At 39.7% G+C, this 16,973-nt stretch overlaps 1 protein-coding gene across 1 annotated transcript; it reads right to left on the reverse strand.

Moving 5' to 3' along the window:
* Positions 1-11,784: 11,784 nt before the first annotated feature.
* Positions 11,785-16,530, reverse strand: LOC110694400 (dynein light chain LC6, flagellar outer arm-like). Its single transcript, XM_021871569.1, has 2 exons — positions 15,692-16,530; positions 11,785-12,388 (listed from the first exon to the last, which is right to left on the reverse strand). The coding sequence occupies exons 1-2, from the start codon at positions 15,923-15,925 to the stop codon at positions 12,233-12,235; spliced, it is 390 nt and encodes a 129-aa protein (XP_021727261.1). The 5' UTR covers positions 15,926-16,530; the 3' UTR covers positions 11,785-12,232.
* Positions 16,531-16,973: the final 443 nt, after the last annotated feature.

Below are 16,973 nucleotides of genomic sequence, written 5' to 3' on the forward strand. Positions count from 1 at the left end.
GTAGGATTTAGGGTGTCAATTTGTCGGTTGGGCTTTTGCAGGAACACCCCTTCATAGATTATGGCCTAAACCAAATGCTTGAGGCCTGCCTTCTCTTAGTCGATTAGGCGGCACTTTAAGTACCGGCTGTCTGTTTTGAGACCAGCCTTTGGTGGTACTTAATCCAAAGAGTGGGCCAGCTACATGTTTGGGAATGCTAGTCCACGATTCTTTGGTGCAATGGATCATTCAGGCGAGTAGGACCGCCTGATTTTTGACCACTAGAACAATTTTCCACCCGAATGGGAGGTGTTCTCTTCGATGAATTCACCCGAATGGGTGTCACCGGATGATTCGTTAGTTTTCAGGGCCGCTTGTGTTGAGCACAAGACATGGCGCATGGAAATTCGGTAAAAGGGGTCGCTTGTGTTAAGCACAAGACATGGAGCATGTAAGCATAATATGTAGTAAATCTCTCATTAATTATACAGAAGTCTACAAAAGCTATACAACTTCTAGAAGTAGTAATTTTTAAGATTGTCTACATTCCAGGTTCTAGGCAGCTTTCTACCGTCTGGGGTTTCCAGGCAGTATGTGCCGTCTCGTACTTCTTCAAAGATCCGGTAGGGTCCCTCCCAATTAGGGGTTAATTTGCCTTGTTCATTGGCCCTACCGGTTTCTTCAATTTTGCGAAGCACAAAATCTCCTACTTTCAAGGGCCGTTTGTGAACCCGCTTGTTGTAGGCTCTTGTCATTCTCAGGCGGTAAATCTCATGACGCAAGGCTGCGTTGCCCCTTCGCTCCGGGAGAGCATCCAGTGCAAGCCGCATGGCTTCCCAGTTGGTCGCCTCATCATATAACATGATGTGAAGCGTTGGCTCATAATGTTCAATGGGGAGCACCGCCTCAGTGCCGTATGTCATAAGAAATGGGGTTTCACCGGTTGCCCCTTTTTCAGTGGCCCTGATGGCCCAAAGGACATGAGGTAATTCCTCTGCCCATAGTCCACCGACTCTTTCCACCTTCTTCTTTATACCGTCTGAGATCAGCTTATTGAAAGCCTTAACTTGCCCGTTTGCCTGAGGACGACCAACGGATGCAAAACAATGGAAGATTCCTTGGTCTTCCAACCAGCTCTTGAGAACAGGCGTTTCAAATTGTGGTCCGTTGTCAAAAACCATAGACATTGGAACCCCAAACCGGGTGATGACGTTCTTCCAAATGAAGGAGATCACGTCCTTTGTTTTTATGCCTCTGACCGCCTCTGCTTCAACCCATTTGGTGAAATAATCTACTGGCACCAAAATATAGCGGCGACCGCCTGATGCAGGCGCATAAGGACCCTGAATGTCCATGCCCCACTTTGCGAACGGAACCGGACTATGGATGGCTGTCAGGTCAGTTGCCGATCGATGTATCAACCGGGCAAACTTTTGGCATTTGTCACACCGTTTCACCAAATCCATGGCGTCTGCCTCAAGAGTGGGCCAAAAGTAACCCTGCCGTCTGGTTCTTCTTGCCAAGGACCTGCCGCCTATGTGTGAGGCACAAAAACCCGCGTTCAGATCCTCTAGAACTTCTCTTCCCTTTCAGGGGTTACACACTTTAGAAACGGCTGCAGGTATCCCTTCCGGAGGAGTTCTTTATGATGCATAACAAAGCTCAGAGCACGCTTCTTGAGCGCCATTGCTTCAGAAGGGTCATCCGGTAGAGTACCGTCTGCCAAGTAAGCCCGGATGGGGTCCATCCAGGTGGCACTTCGGTCTAGGATTCCAGTGGGGTCATGAGCAATGCTTCTTTTCTCAATGACTTCCCAAAAGACCGTCCTAGGCGCATCACAGGAGGCGGATGATGCCAATTTGGAAAGGGCATCCGCCTGATTATTCTCGGACCAGGGCACCTAACTTAGATGAAATTCATCAAGTAACACGGCCTCTTCTCTGACCGCCTGCAGATATTTGATCATAGCCGGATAAGTGGCCTCGTAGTCACCATTGTACTGGCTAACAATCAACTGAGAGTCTAAGCAGGCACTGACTTTTCTTGCCCCTGCTGCCTTACACATGCGTATACCGGCTAGCAGGGCTTCATACTCTGCCTCATTATTTGAGGCTTGGAACTGGAACCGTAGTGCATATTCAAACTTATCCCTTTCCGGAGAATGGCATATAATGCCTACACCACAGCCGTTCACTGTAGAGCTACCGTCTACAAATAACTTCCAAACCTGATCAGGATTTTTCGGTTGCACCGGTCTAGTCATCTCGACAATGAAGTCGGTAAACACCTGACCTTTCACTGCCCGCCTGGGTTCAAAAGTTATCTCGAGGCTCTGTATTTCAACATCCCACTTGATCATTCTTCCGGATGACTCGATGGTGGTCATTGGGCGCTTGAGTGGTTGTTCTGTATATACAATCACCGGGTGAGCCAAAAAGTAAGGCTTTAACCGCTTGACTGCGACGAACAAGGCCAACCCAAATTTTTCGATCATAGGGTACCGAAGTTCAGCATTCTTAAGTACATGGCTGATGAAATACACCGGGAGCTGATTACCGTCTTTCTCAGCGAGGAGAACGGCACTAAGGGCATGATCAGAGACGGCTAGATACATATAGAGGACCTCCCGGGGCAGGGGGCTCACTAGCCTTGGCAAAGAATGCAAGTGTTGCTTTAGCTTCTGGAATGCCATTTCCGCCTCTTCACCCCACTCGAATCTGGACCTCTTCCGGATGGCCTGGAAGAAATAGAGGCACTTGTCACCTGACCGGCTGAGAAATCTTCCCAATGCCGCCAGGCAGCCGGTCAGCTTCTGGACTTCTTTTACAGTGCGGGGAGACCGCATATCAATGACCGCCTATACTTTTTCCGGATTAGCCTCTATGCCTCTTTGGTCGATCAAAAATCCGAGGAACTTCCCAGACTCAACACCAAATACACACTTCTTTGGGTTAAGCATGACCCGGTGCCGCCTGAGTGTGGTGAATTTTTCTCGGAGGTCTAGTAGGTGATCCGTCTGTTGCTTGGATTTGACTATCATGTCATCGATGTACGCCTCTACATTCCTGCCAATCTGGTTGATGAAAACTGTGTTTATCATGCGCTGGAATGTAGCCGGTGCATTCTTTAACTCAAACGACATAACCTTGTAACAAAATAACCCCTGATCAGTGACGAAGGCCGTCTTTTCTTGATCTTTTTTCCATAGGGGTATTTGATGGAAACCTAAGTAGGCATCCATGAAACTCATCAGAGCATGTCCGGCTCTAGAGTCGACCAGACTGTCAATCTTTGGAAGCAGGTAACTGTCCTTGGGACATGCTCTGTTTAGATCTGTGTAGTCTACAAACATCCGCCAGGTACCATTCGGCTTTTTCACGAGGACAACGTTTGCTACCCAATCCGGGTAGTAGCATTGCCGGATGAACCCAGCATCTAACAGTTTTTTGACCTCAGCCGCTTCCGCCTAAGATCTCTCTTCACCGTGATCCCCCTTTTTCTGCCTGACCAGCTTCTTTTTAGGGTCCACGGCGAGCTTGTGGACAGCTAGATCCAGGCTGACGCCTGGCATCTCTTCCACTTCAAAGGCAAAGATGTCTTTGAATTCTTTTAGAAGTTGGAGCAGGTCTGCTCCCAACCGTTCATAAGCAACCGTCCCAACCTTGACGGTTCTGTCAGGACGGCTGTCGTCTAAGACAACATCAAGGAAGTCACCAGCCGGCTGAGGTCGTTGGTCATCTGACCTTTCCCCGGCTAGTGATTGCTATTTTTCTTGCTTGACGGGTTCCGTTTGGTCCGCCTTTATTTTCTTACCGGCTGCCCTTGGAGCTGGGACTGTTGTATCGCAGTTATCAAGGTCTATGGGCTTGCCGTCTCCGGCTGCCCCCATAGTAGGTTTGACGTCAGAGAGATAGCACTCCCTAGCCGTCCTCTGGTCCCCTTTCAGGGAACCGACTGTACCATCGTCCTTTTCAAATTTGACAAGCATGAGTGAGGGGACGATGACAGCCTTGGATTCGTTGAGGGTTGGATGGCCAAAAATCATGTTGTAGGCGGCAAGCTCTTCTACAACCAAGAACTTTACCACCATGTGGCGTCCTTCCCCCTTTTCACCCAGCCGGATGGGAAGATCTATGCTTCCTACCGGATGCACTACGCCTCCCCCAAAACCAACAAGCGGGTGAGGCGCCTGGTGCATGCTACAGGATTTGTACTTGAGCTTGGTCAAGCACTGATAGCTGATTAGGTCAGACGAGCTCCCGGTATCTATTAGGATCCGGCCAACCCTCTGATTGGCAACTTTACATTCGATGACTATGGGGTCATCGTGAGGCCGCCTGACCTTGCCTCGGTCCTTTTCAGAAATAAGGACCTCAGGAAAGGTGTCTTTCGACGCTGGCTCTCATCAAATGAGTTGACCAGCTTCCTGATGTTATCTTTGGTGCCCCTAATAGTGGGACCCCCTCCGGCAAAGCCGCCTGCTATGGTGAAGATTGTCTCTTCATCCGTCTCAGAGTTGGCAAGCACAGCTTTTGCCGTCTGCCCCTTCTTGGCCAGGGTGTTACTCTTGGCTTTGGGCAGATAGGACTTCAGGGCCCCCTCATCAGCCAGACGGTCTAATAGCCGCCTGAGGCTATAGTAACCATTAGTGTCATGGCCCACATCCTCATGGTACTGGCAGTATTTGCTTTTGTCCCGGCTGCTTACGGGGCTTTTCATCACAGCTGGTTTGTCGAGAGACATCCGGTCCTTGATCTCCATGAGGATGGAGGAGCAGTCCTTTGTGAATTCGTACTTGGGAACATACGGTTCTGATTTCCGTCTGAGCTTCTGAGCCGGCTGACCAGATCGGTCTGCCGCCCAGACCTCTTTTCTCTTCTTTTCTTCCTTCTTAGCCGGTTGTTGCTGTTGCCGGCTGTCTCTTCTGTCGGATTTTTTAGAATCCGACGGCTGCTTTACAGCGCAAAGCTCCGTCGCCTGTATATAGGGTTCAGCTTCCATTAACGCCTCTTGGAGGGTGGCTACCCTTTTCTGGACGAGGTCGAACTTGAAGGTTGACCCATCCTTCAGACCCTTAAAGAAGTCTGTGTAAGCAACTTCGTCAGACAGTCCTTGAATCTGAATTCTCATCAGATTGAACCGCCTAACATAGGACCGGAGCCCTTCTCTGTCACCCTACTGTATTGCCCCTAGATCGAGGCTAGTCTTTTTGGCAGGGATGTTCATTGAGAAATTTGACGTAAATAAGTACGCTAAAGTCTTGAAGCTGTTGATGCAGCCGGCTAGTAAATTACCAAACCACCGTTGGGCAATGGCCTTTAGGGTAGCTAGGAAGCATCGGCACCAGACGACATCATCCAACCCCTGTAGGTACATGAGGTTGGAATAGGCCATTAGATGATCTTCTGGGTTGGAGGTACCATCATAGGCCCCTACCAACACGTTTTTAACCTTAGCCGGCTGTGCCGCCTGGGTTATCTCAGGGGAGAACGCCATGGGCTGTTCTCCCAAGTTCAGCAGGCGTTGCGGCCAGTCCATAAGCTGGAACGGCTGCTGCATATTCCTGCCAAACGGACCCGTTTGGGTAAAAGGGGATCCACCCAGCCCATTTGGCGAACCAAATAGACCAGGTTGGATCACTTGGGGTCCAGACCGGGCGGATGGTTTGCCCGTCTGACTCCCTAGGCTTGTTCCCGTGCGCGTGTTAGAGGTGTCACGGAAACTGTCTGGGAAGGTCGACGTTGAAGCAGACGCAGACGCCAGACTTCTCTTTTCCTGGAGAAACGTCTGGGCATCAGAGAAAGTCTTCTTGGTGCCATCCGGCTGCAAGTGCTGGATGGGTTTTCTGAGTTGCGCTTGCGAGAAGCGGAGCCGGTTTGATCGAACCTGAGGCCCTCCCCCTCCTTCGGCTTTGGATGAGGGGTAGGGACCCGGTCTTTTATCGTCTTCTTCCCAGAAGAAGGCTTCTTGGCCGGCTGACTCTTCTTGGGAGTAGCTGACCGAATAAGGTTCTAGATATCGCCTTTGAAACTATTCATGAAGGTCATGAGTTCGTTCCTAGTGACGGGAGCAGAGCCTTCTGCCGCCTGAGCAGCTCCAACCGGGTTGCCGGCTGGGTTGCCTGGAGCAGCTTGGATGTTATCCCGTTCCTTCTTATCCCTGGAACGGGTGTGCTTTGTTCTGAAGGACCCGTCTGGGGCCACATAGGTGTCGATTCTGTAATCATCACCACTTTCATGGTCCGTCTGGACCACAAGCTCGGTCGACGGCCGCTTGTCCTGATCCGGTGGTACAGGATTAGAAGTCATCTCATAAGTACTCTCCCCACAGACGGCGCCAAATGTTTCGGGGTTTTTTTTATGTGTCCTGCGGGAGAGTTACAATTCCGAGAATGCCCTTCGCCGTCTGTACCTGCAAAACCATGAAGACTCCGGTTGGTTGGAGCTCCGCCTCCGACGATCAAGTCAGTTACGTACAGGAGGAAGATAGTGCGTAAAATACTGAAATTAATTCTCGCGTAATGGGAGAATTCCGCAATTAATATTGCTCGGTTTTTGTGTAAGTATTTATGAATGTATTGAATCTCTCCATTAATGAGGATTCTCCCACTATTTATAGTGGGGTGACTTGGTTCCCCATTTAGGGTTCCTGGGACACGTGTCAGCAGGGGATTGGAGCCCTGCTGACCAATGGCTGGGTGCCGCGTGTCGCTCAGCCATTGGGCCACGTGGCTGGGGTATTTTTACCCCAAACACATAGGGTTTTCTTATTTAATGTTCCGTAATGGAGCACAGGGGGACAACCTGGTCTATTGCTTAATCCAATCAAATTAATGAAATGATCAATGCTATTTAGTGAAGACTTAGTAATGATCGACAATTGAGTCATGTGTTCGAGTCAATGATTATATTGTGTGTGTATTGAATGCTTGTTAGTATCATGCTAAGGCTCTTTACTATACTTCGTAGCTTGTATGTACTCAGCGTTGCTGATTGCGTGCTTTTGTGTGTTTTCTTTGGTCATGGCGTTCGCCTTCAATGACCCTGTAATGATCCAATCCTTACACTTGTAATATTGGGGAGCAGATTCATCACAGGTTTTTGCATAAACTGAAATTACATCAGGGTGATGGGATTTGAGTGGAGCGTTGGTTAATTACTTAGCTTATTTCACTTCATAGACTGAGTTTATTTTGACTATAATTTTACTTACTTCCTATTTTATTTGGATTTTGAATAAGGGCCTTTATGGTTCCAACTTGTAAGTCTAAAGCCTGATTTTGGTTTTTAGTTTCAAAACTCATATCCTTTTCTTTTAAAAACTAAGTTAGTCTTCCGCTGCTGATTTCTGAAACTAGCCTTAACGTTTGAACACGTGGCGGTAGCACTCCAATAATTCTCTTACAGGTTATACAGGTTTTACAGGTTATTACAGGTTTTTACAGGTTTTCTTTTAGAGAGAATTATTGGGGTGTTACACCTAGGACCTGCAAGGGAGGTTTAACCAGTAAAAAGGCAGCACAACAGACTGCATCAGTGCTTGATGCTTCACAGCTGCAGAGTCAGCCCCCTCTTAGCCAGTCACAATCCCAAAATTAGAGAGCTTTGCATGTTCTTGCTTAGAGTTGCTTAGATTTTTGTGTATTGAAACTTTGTGTTGGTTTATGTCTCTAGTAGCTTTTGATAATCTAGTTTTAATTTCAGCATTTTGAATTATGTTGTTGACAATTAATTTGGTACTCTAAGCTTTTGAATTATGCAATGAATGGCAAATGCATTTTCTTTTGGTCAATATTTGTGTATTGAATTATGCATTTTGATTTTTCAACAATTGTTCTACTTTAAATAAGAAGTTCAGCAGCAATATTTCCATAAAAATAACATACTTTGCTTTATTCATATCAAATAGCAGATTACAGCAGCATTACATTATTTCAAAGCTACCAATAATAACACTAAATACATAACAACACCAATTTTGACCACCAAATGAACAAAGTCAGCAAATGCATCTGTTTTGTGCATAAACTCATTGAATTCTCTCCTCAAAAGTTGAACACTTGTAGCTTCAGGTGTATTACCCACCTACCTGCTGTGTCACACACAATCTGCTCCTCCTTAACCCACATGAAAAATTCACACAACCTGCACTTGTAGTAGGGCCTTCCTGGGTTTGAAACAGAGTTTGAGAATCGAATATCAGCTGATCTTGAGGGGTAACAGTTGCAATTAACTAATTTGAACCATAAACTCCTTCCATTCCTGTTGCTTGAAGAACCCATGCCAGAGGAAGACATTGAGAAGCAAAAATTAAAAAAGGGAAATTCGAGAAGAAGAAGAACCATAAGCTGCAAATGAGTGGGTAGGTTAGTTTAAATAGAAGGAGGGAAAGTAAAGAAGGAAAAAAGGAGGGAAACTAAAGAGGGAAAAAAAAGGAGGGAGTTTTTTAAGTTAAAAAAACGTAAAAAAAAAAAAAGGGAAATTATCAATAGTACACCCAAGGTTTGAGCCTTTATCAATAGTACACCTGCTAAACTATTGTTTATCAGTGGTAAATTCAAGGTTTTATACCATTATCAGCCGTACACCTATCGTTAGACAAACGTTAAAAAAACGTTAGTTTTGGCTTTTTAAACTTAAAAACTGACACGTGGCGGCCTATGATTGGTCCAAGAAAATAAAAATAAAATAAAATTTTAAAAAAAGTTAGATTAATAAAATAAGATAATTTTTTTTTAATTTTGATAATTTTTTTAAACAACATTATTTTATTTTTTTTCCTTTTTTTTCCTACCTCCTTCCTTTCTCTTTCCTCCATCCTTCCTCCTCCTCCATAACTTCCAGTAGCCAACCAGACATCCCACCCCCCTCTGACCACCCTTCCCCTTCTCTTTCCTCCTTCCTTTCTCTTTCCTCTTCCCTTCCACCACCATAAATTCCTGCTACAAGTAACCAAATCCGGCGCGAAGTGTGGATTGAACGGTGATGGTGGGTGGCGAATTGTGGTGGCGCGAAGTGGAGATTGGGTGCAGGGGATTTGGTGTTGCTATTGGGTATGTTATTTGTGGTCAAAAGTGGTCGGACGGTGGACAACTTCTACAATTGTCGGCCACTGATGGTGGGTGTTGAAATAGAGCAGCGGTGATAAGGGCGGCTGCTTAGGGTGGCTGCTGGGTTCGTGAATTGGTGGAGGGTGGTGGTGTTGTTTGTTTTGTGGGGGGAGTCAGGTGGTTTCGAGGATGGTGGCTACGAGAAAGGGGAGGGGCGGCAAGGTGGTTGTTGGGGAAGGGGGCGGCAGCCGGCGAGGAGGGTTTGGCTAGCAAGCACCGGGGGCAAGGGGGTTGGGATGTCTCGGTGGGCTGCCGGAAAATATATATATATATGTTGTTTAAAAAAATTATTCAAAATTATCTTATTTTATTAATCTAACTTTTTTAAAAATTTTATTTTATTTTATTTTATTTTATTTTTATTTTTTTGGACCAATCATAGGGCGCCACGTGTCAGTTAGTTAAAAAAGCCAAAACTAACGTTTTTTTAACGTTTGTCTTACGGTAGGTGTACGGCTGATAATGGTATAAAACCTTGAATGTACCGCTGATAAACAATAGTTTAGCAGGAGTACTATTGATAAAGGCCCAAACCTTGGGTGTACTATTGATAATTTCTAACGTTTTTTTAACAGAATATGGACGGTAGGTGTACGGCTGATACTGATATGAAACCTTGGGTGTACCCCTGATAAACATTAAGTAGGTGTATCATTGATAAAGTCTCAAACCTTGGGTGTGCTATTGATAATTTCCCTTTTTTTTGTGTTAATAGTTGATTTTATAATAATATCATTCCAAATCTTATATATTATTTTTTTGACAAATATATATTCCTTTTTATTTGGTGTTCATAATTTTTCTATACACAATTACCTAAATAATTCTTTCAACTCCTTTTTAATCATCTTTTAAATGGAGTATAATTAGATTTTGCCAAAAAAATAATAATAAATTGATAGATGTTAAAGAAATTACTTTTTTTTTTTAACGGAAGAAATTACTTTAAAACATCACTTAAATTTTTTAATTTTTTTTTTCAAATACCTCTAGCTAATATTTTATTTCAATTTCAATTCAATATAACTATATATTAATTTTGTTTCTGAAATTTTACTACTATACGTATATATTATAAATCACAAATTATGGATTTATAGAGTATAGTATAACTATAAAATAAATGTTGTGTTTGACAATTATATCTTATATTATGTCTAATTATAGGGAAAGGTAAAATATCAATTAATTTTTTTTGTAAATTATGTAATTAAAAAAATCAATATCTTAGTAAAAGCAAAAAAAAAAAAAATAAAAAAAAAAAAAATAATTATTATCTTTTGCCAAGACACTTGATTGAGATGATAAATTTATTACATCCACATTCATAAATAATCTACATACTGAAAGACGACACGCCAGACGTAGTGACAATTGACATCTCCTTTTATAGTATATATATATATATATATATATATATATATATATATATATATATATATATATATATATATATATATAGTTAAACTTTTAAGACAATAAACAAAAATGATTAAATTACAACAAAGAATGACAATATCGTATATGTAGAGCATCAATCCATAAAAAGAAAATGTAATAATATAGATTAGTGTTGCCCAATTATTGATTGTTCTTGCCCTTAATGATCAGAGTGATATTTATTTCCATTGAAATGATTTTTTAGATATAAAAGGTGATATACTATTTTTAGTTAATATATTTGTGTGTATGTTGTGCACTTTTGCTAATAGTTTTAGCGGAGATTATAGTCTGTTGTAATTGATGTTTATTAAAAATGCATTTATAAATAAGTATTTACTAATATGGCCACTAAACCTGATCAAACCAAGCCTCGCCTGAAAAAATTATCGGGTTTGGGCAGCCTAAAAAATCAATATATTATTGTTTAATTTTTTGCATTGCCTATTAATATAGATTATGACATTATAATTTCTATATATTTGATGTGTATGTTTTATCAAATTTTATTTGTTGGATATAATTAATTTTCTTAAAATGAATTAGACTTACTGTGCATGGCACGGGCCTTAAGCTAGTACTTAAATAATACTTTCTCCGTTCTAATATTGCAACATGGGTTGGGCATGAATTGTAAGAAAATGAGAGATATAGAAAGGAATAAAGACAAGGACCCTTGTGATGAAAAAAAAAAGAGAGAGAAAAAGCATGTACTCGTACATATAAGGAAATGTTGTAATATTTGTAAAACTTTCTAAAATGGTACTCTCTAGACATTAGACTTTTTTCACTATTTATGTATTAGCTTTGGTCATAATATTTTACTAACATATCAAAAACATACTTCATCATAAAATATGTTATTACATAGATATTATTATAAAGTTTCATAATATAATTTTTTAAATAATTTTCATTAATATTTAAATTTATAAAAATACAGTCAAATTAGTGTATTGACATATGGGCAAAGTTGACTGTGTCAGTCATTCTAGTCCAGAGTAATTATTGCAATATTAGGTGAACGGAGGAAGTAAAAATTAGAACATTATTTTTAATCGGAAGGTGTATTAATGGTTCAGATTGACTTTCCATCTCTTTAGTATGACCTAACTGAAATAGACTCAAATAACCGAAACTCAAATGAGATCCATAGAGGATCAAGTCATCAACGCACTAGAAAGTAGAAACTAATCTAAACAACCCATTTGGGTTCAATTATCCCTAAATTAAATGGAGTAATAAGTACAACCATATTCAAAACTTCAAAATTTTCAAGTCTCTTTGATTAAGCAACATTCATATCACGCCTGGCAATCGACAAACGGGAACATTGTGACAATAAAAAAGACAAAAGAGTAGAAATTAGATTTACTTTAAACAAGGTGTACAATAAGCCACGTCAAGATAATTTCATCCTCCACCTTGTACAATCTAAAAATATAGTCCAGATGAGGTTTATGCAGGGCCTCCTTATCTCGCGAAAATTTGAATACAACACAAATGCCATGATTTTCCCGTTATTCAGCATCAGAATAATGGAGATGAGAGGATTTTCAGGAATGAGGAATTGCCAACATCATTCATTTCGTGGAAATTGATACAAAAGCATAGACATCTTTACTGTTACAACATAGGAAACATATGCAGTAACACAGCTTTGAGAAATGAGAATTGACGTGTGCTGGTTAACATATGCAGGTATCACTGCTGTAAAGGCTCAACTGCTGTTCTAAAGAGGAGGACATAAACCTTGTCGATGGAAAAATACAAGAAACCTCCAAGTGAATGAGTGACATAAGAGCCGAAGCTTGTGCCCACTATACAATGCCATGCAGGCCCATATGCTGAATCAAATTCCTGAAATTTACATGCACAAAACTTACGATCAGTAGCTGTAATACTGTAAGGTACATTTGTGGAATAACATACAAACTTAGACTATACAAAAATGGAACATCTGTTAGGTATTAGGGTGTAAGTGGGGCAAGATGAAATGTGAATTCCCTAAAGCCTGTATCAATTAGGATTTAGGAAAGTTTACCCAAAAACAGGTAACAAACTTAACAAATTTTCACATCCCCTGCAAACATCATACCCCAATGTTTAAAAATCATCAACAAGAATCAATTTTGTTTTGAGTAGGTGACAAAGTGCTATGGGTAGCCCTTGGTGTAGACTGCATTAATGTTAAGTATTCAGGACATGTAGGTTTGTGAACTAAACACAAATCAATAACAAGGTTACATAATGCTATATTAAAGTGCTGAATACAATGTTCTGTGATTTAAAGCACCGATGTCAAAAAATACGATTAATGGATGCATTTTATATAAGCTATATGACTGATTAGTACTATATGTCTACATGTTTAATAAATATGTGTGTCAAGGGACATAATAAGACTTCCAGATTACATATTTATGACAATAGATTAAATGTCACGTACAATGTAACTATCTAAGACCCTGAGTTTCCAAGGAATATAAGAACCAGAACTAATAAATATATGAGAGTAAAGACACATCCCATTAGCATCAAGCATCAATGAATCCTAATCTATCGTCCACTGATTAGATTTTTCACTTCGAAACATTGATTCAACCTTCTCCACATCAGATTTTCCTAATATGTCATAATCAAAGAGCAGGCAAATAATTTTATGACAAAATCAGTACGAAGGCTGAGCATTTCTGTTATTAGAGACATAGAGAAAAACAACTTTTTAATGTTGAAGCACCTATTCTTTGGCTCTTTTAATTTTCATACTTTTAACTCCAGGAAAATTAAAAAAAGCCATCAGAAATCCTGCTCTAAAATATTTGAATTACATACTCCTGTCGCAAAACTCGAGATCTATCTAAGAACCAGCTAAATTATATGGATTCACATATTTAATTGTACGAAATACAGATTATAACATCAGAAACAATTAATATGGAACCTCTATGACAAAAAATGTTCACTGATCATGGTATATTTTGAAGTAGCTTATCTCAGTTATTCAGGCTCAAGTACTCTTGTTAGATACAGGTACAAGTCCAAGTGTCAATCACTCAAACTAATATTTTATGTACATATCCATATGTCTGGTCCAAATGAAGTGTTCATACCTATGTCCAAACATCATGCACCCAGCACCAGTATTTGATTAAAATGAGAAAATATGCTCCAAACTCCAAACAATATGAGAACTACAATCTATCTTTCCTAATATTTTTGGAGACAAAAATTGACTGTTGGAAAATAGGATGAGCAATGCAATATTTTTGTTTCCAGGAAAGAAGGAATAAGGATAGGTTTGGGTGATATTTACATATAAATATACAATGATAATCAAAAGTAACGCAGTGCCTCAATTGAAGCGTTTTGCATAGGGGCCAGTGGGCAAGTGGGATTATGGTATATACATTTGCCCTGGAAAATATCAATACCATCATTAGGTTAGACCCTATTTAAAGTGCATTGACAAAGAGCAACTTCACAGAACTTCATGGAGCCATTTTAATTTAGTCTGTCATGATCCAAAGCTAAGATATTGTCTTATAAGAACTCAACCTTCAAAAAAATAGTCATGTTTGGAGAATAGACAGTCGAGATAAATTCCACAAATAGTGCAGATACATATAGGCATGAATTTTCTAATAACCCAAAACCTTAAGATATACTATCTCCGTTTCTTTTTAGTTGACACGTTTCTTTAGTCACGTTTGTCAATGCACAATTCAATCATTAATGTCTTTAATTACTGATAAGCAAAAATTATAAAAAGTTGATATTTTGAAAATATATATCGTGACGAATCTAACAAGATCTCACATGTCTATATTTTTCATTACGTATGATGCACAAAACATGGTCAAAGGGGAGTGTGTGAATAGTGCTAAAATCAAAACGTGTCAACTAAAAAACTGGAGGTGTTATTACTTTGAACATGTCAGACACTACTAGAAATGTCTTAATAATTAACACTAACTACCCAAGAAATAAATAATTGCTCCCTTACATTGAAATAATAGCCCACATTCCATAAGTTATACTATTACCTCTCTAAAATTGGCCACTTTTCATTTGCCTCAACTCATTCAAACTTTCAAAGAATCTTCCAAAGGTTCCAACATTATTAGGAGCATATGATCTTGATAAAGTTAACCCAAATGAGGTTCAGCATTACAACAGATACGAGAAAGACATCAATAATAATAAAGATTTAACGCAGCTCATCTATAATGTATTAGCTGCACCCACAGGCCACAGGGTAAAAGGGAGAAAAAATTTATTTTGTAGGAATTCAAACTTCGAAAAAAGGAAATAAAGTATAGAGTAACTAGAGGTTTTGGGTTTATCTCAAAGGAAGTCTATACACTCATATCAGAAACTTCTGCTGCTTGAACGCCTTAATCCCATAAGTGGGGTCAGCTACATGAACCAACATGAGCACTTCCAGTACTACTCTCAATCATTGTGGCTCATGTCAAGTAATGTGACAAAGTTTTACACTGGCTGGCCTACCGTAAACCAACTAGCGGAGTTTCATATCAGAATGTGGCTCATATCAGAAACATCAACTGATAAATATCATGGCCTTCAGGCGCGACCAGTGAGAATGCTGCCCCCCCCCCCCCCAAACCACAAATCCAGGGCACACCGCCCCTTGAACACTTGTTTGCTAACTGAGTATCGATAGACCGGTCATGGGTCGCCTGAAATTCTTCTAAGCAAATGGCTTACTGAAAGCCAATTAGCCACAAGTTCAAGGTATCCCAACATTAAATATGACCCAAAAAAAAAAAAAAAAAAAAAAAAAAAAAAAAACTAGCATTCAATATTCTGCCATTCCAGAAAGAAACAGCTCAAACAAGTGTGGAAATGAAAAGTAAAAAAAAAAAAAAACTCTCAAAACAGCAGGAAAATAAAAATAACAATAATCATTCTACTCCAAATACAGCAAAAATAACTTACAGAAACAAAATAACCAACACCCACAAATCTAATAACAACAACCAAAACAAACCAAACAAGTAAACAGTCATAACACAAAAATGCTACAGAGTAGAAACCAAAACAAATAAAAACATAAATAAATAAAACTACAGATCCAATTAAGAAATTTTCATTAAGAAAATAAATAAATAAATAAATAAAAGGGAAGAAAGAAATGACCTTTTTAAGAGCAAGAGCAAGGCGTTTGGTATCAACCCTTTTAGTGGGCATTGAATCAAGAAGATCTCTAGCACATTGAAAGGCTTTATTTTGTAATGAAATGGGCATATCAGATGCTCTAATTCGAACATTAAAAAGCTCATGATTTTGATCTTGTTCAACTGATTTCTTCTTCTGTATTAAACTACTTAAAAATTTACTCCTCCTTTCTAATTCTTCTTCTGCATTAGCCATTTGGGTCAACGACAATATACTTAGATTGTGGGTTTGCTTTTAGTGCACTCCATGTGTTCGATAAAATGCGCAAGTGAAAATGATTGAACAGAGCAAGTGTATTTGAGTATTATTTTATTAAAGAGAGTAGGAAGACAAAGTTCAGAAACAGAAGTCTCGATTTCGAATGAATCTCTGGCTTTTGCTTTGGATGTTGTTTTTAGATTGAGTCATTTTCTTTATTGTTTTTTTTTTTAAAAGCAAATTTGGGTTGGGACGAGGGTTTGGTAGTACAAGTAGGAGACAGAAGTTCAATTTGACCACCATGATTTCAGGTACTTTCTACCTTGGACCGAGCTTATTGTCATACTTACAATTTTTATAGCTCTATCTCACTCGTCTTAATTCTAATCTATAGTCCTTCCATTATCCTAAGTCTTAATTATTGTATGATACGACAGGATTGCATATCGTATAGAGCATATGTATTTTGCATGCATATAAGAGGATAATCGGAAATTTGGTAGTACATTTTCTCTCTTTTAATGATACAGTGGTACATTTTTTTGCACTATTATACATATATAATGTATCATTAAATATAAGTTGTCTGAATAGTACTTTTTATGTACTATTATGCATGTAGTGGTACTTTTTGTCATCATATTTTCTACTACAGATTTTTCTCAGATTCCCATTGTTTACCAAAATGTCATCCTATTTGCAAGTGAAATATATAGGGCATATGCGCCAATACTTATTCATACGAGAGCATCAACACTACTCTTGGGCCATATTCGATTAATGTTAACTTGACCAAGACAGGAAAATTTTTGGGCTCGATTTAAATTATTTGTTTGATTTTCCTCTTATGTGGGATGCGACTAAGGTTGTATTTCTTTTTTGTTATTGTCTTGTAATTAATCTTAGCCTTTTATTTTGTATGGTTTAAATTTAATGAGTTTCATGGGTTTTTTCATGTGCTACTGCCTCCTTATAAAAGGAGATATTTTTTGATGTAAAACTTAGACTGGTTTAGATTATTGTAATATGAGAGTTTTTCTCTTTA

This window comes from Chenopodium quinoa, unplaced genomic scaffold, assembly GCF_001683475.1.
Source record: "Chenopodium quinoa cultivar QQ74 unplaced genomic scaffold, ASM168347v1, whole genome shotgun sequence".
In the NCBI taxonomy this organism is placed as follows: domain Eukaryota; kingdom Viridiplantae; phylum Streptophyta; class Magnoliopsida; order Caryophyllales; family Amaranthaceae; genus Chenopodium; species Chenopodium quinoa.

What these genes read in the sequence shown, in the direction of transcription:
- LOC110694400 (XM_021871569.1), bottom strand. Translation starts at nt 15,925, where the DNA reads ATGGCTAATGCAGAAGAAGAATTAGAAAGGAGGAGTAAATTTTTAAGT. An exon ending in TTGCTCTTGCTCTTAAAAAG is followed by an intron (nt 12,389 to 15,691) that starts GTCATTTCTTTC and finishes TGTAAATTTCAG; the next exon opens with GAATTTGATTCAGCATATGG.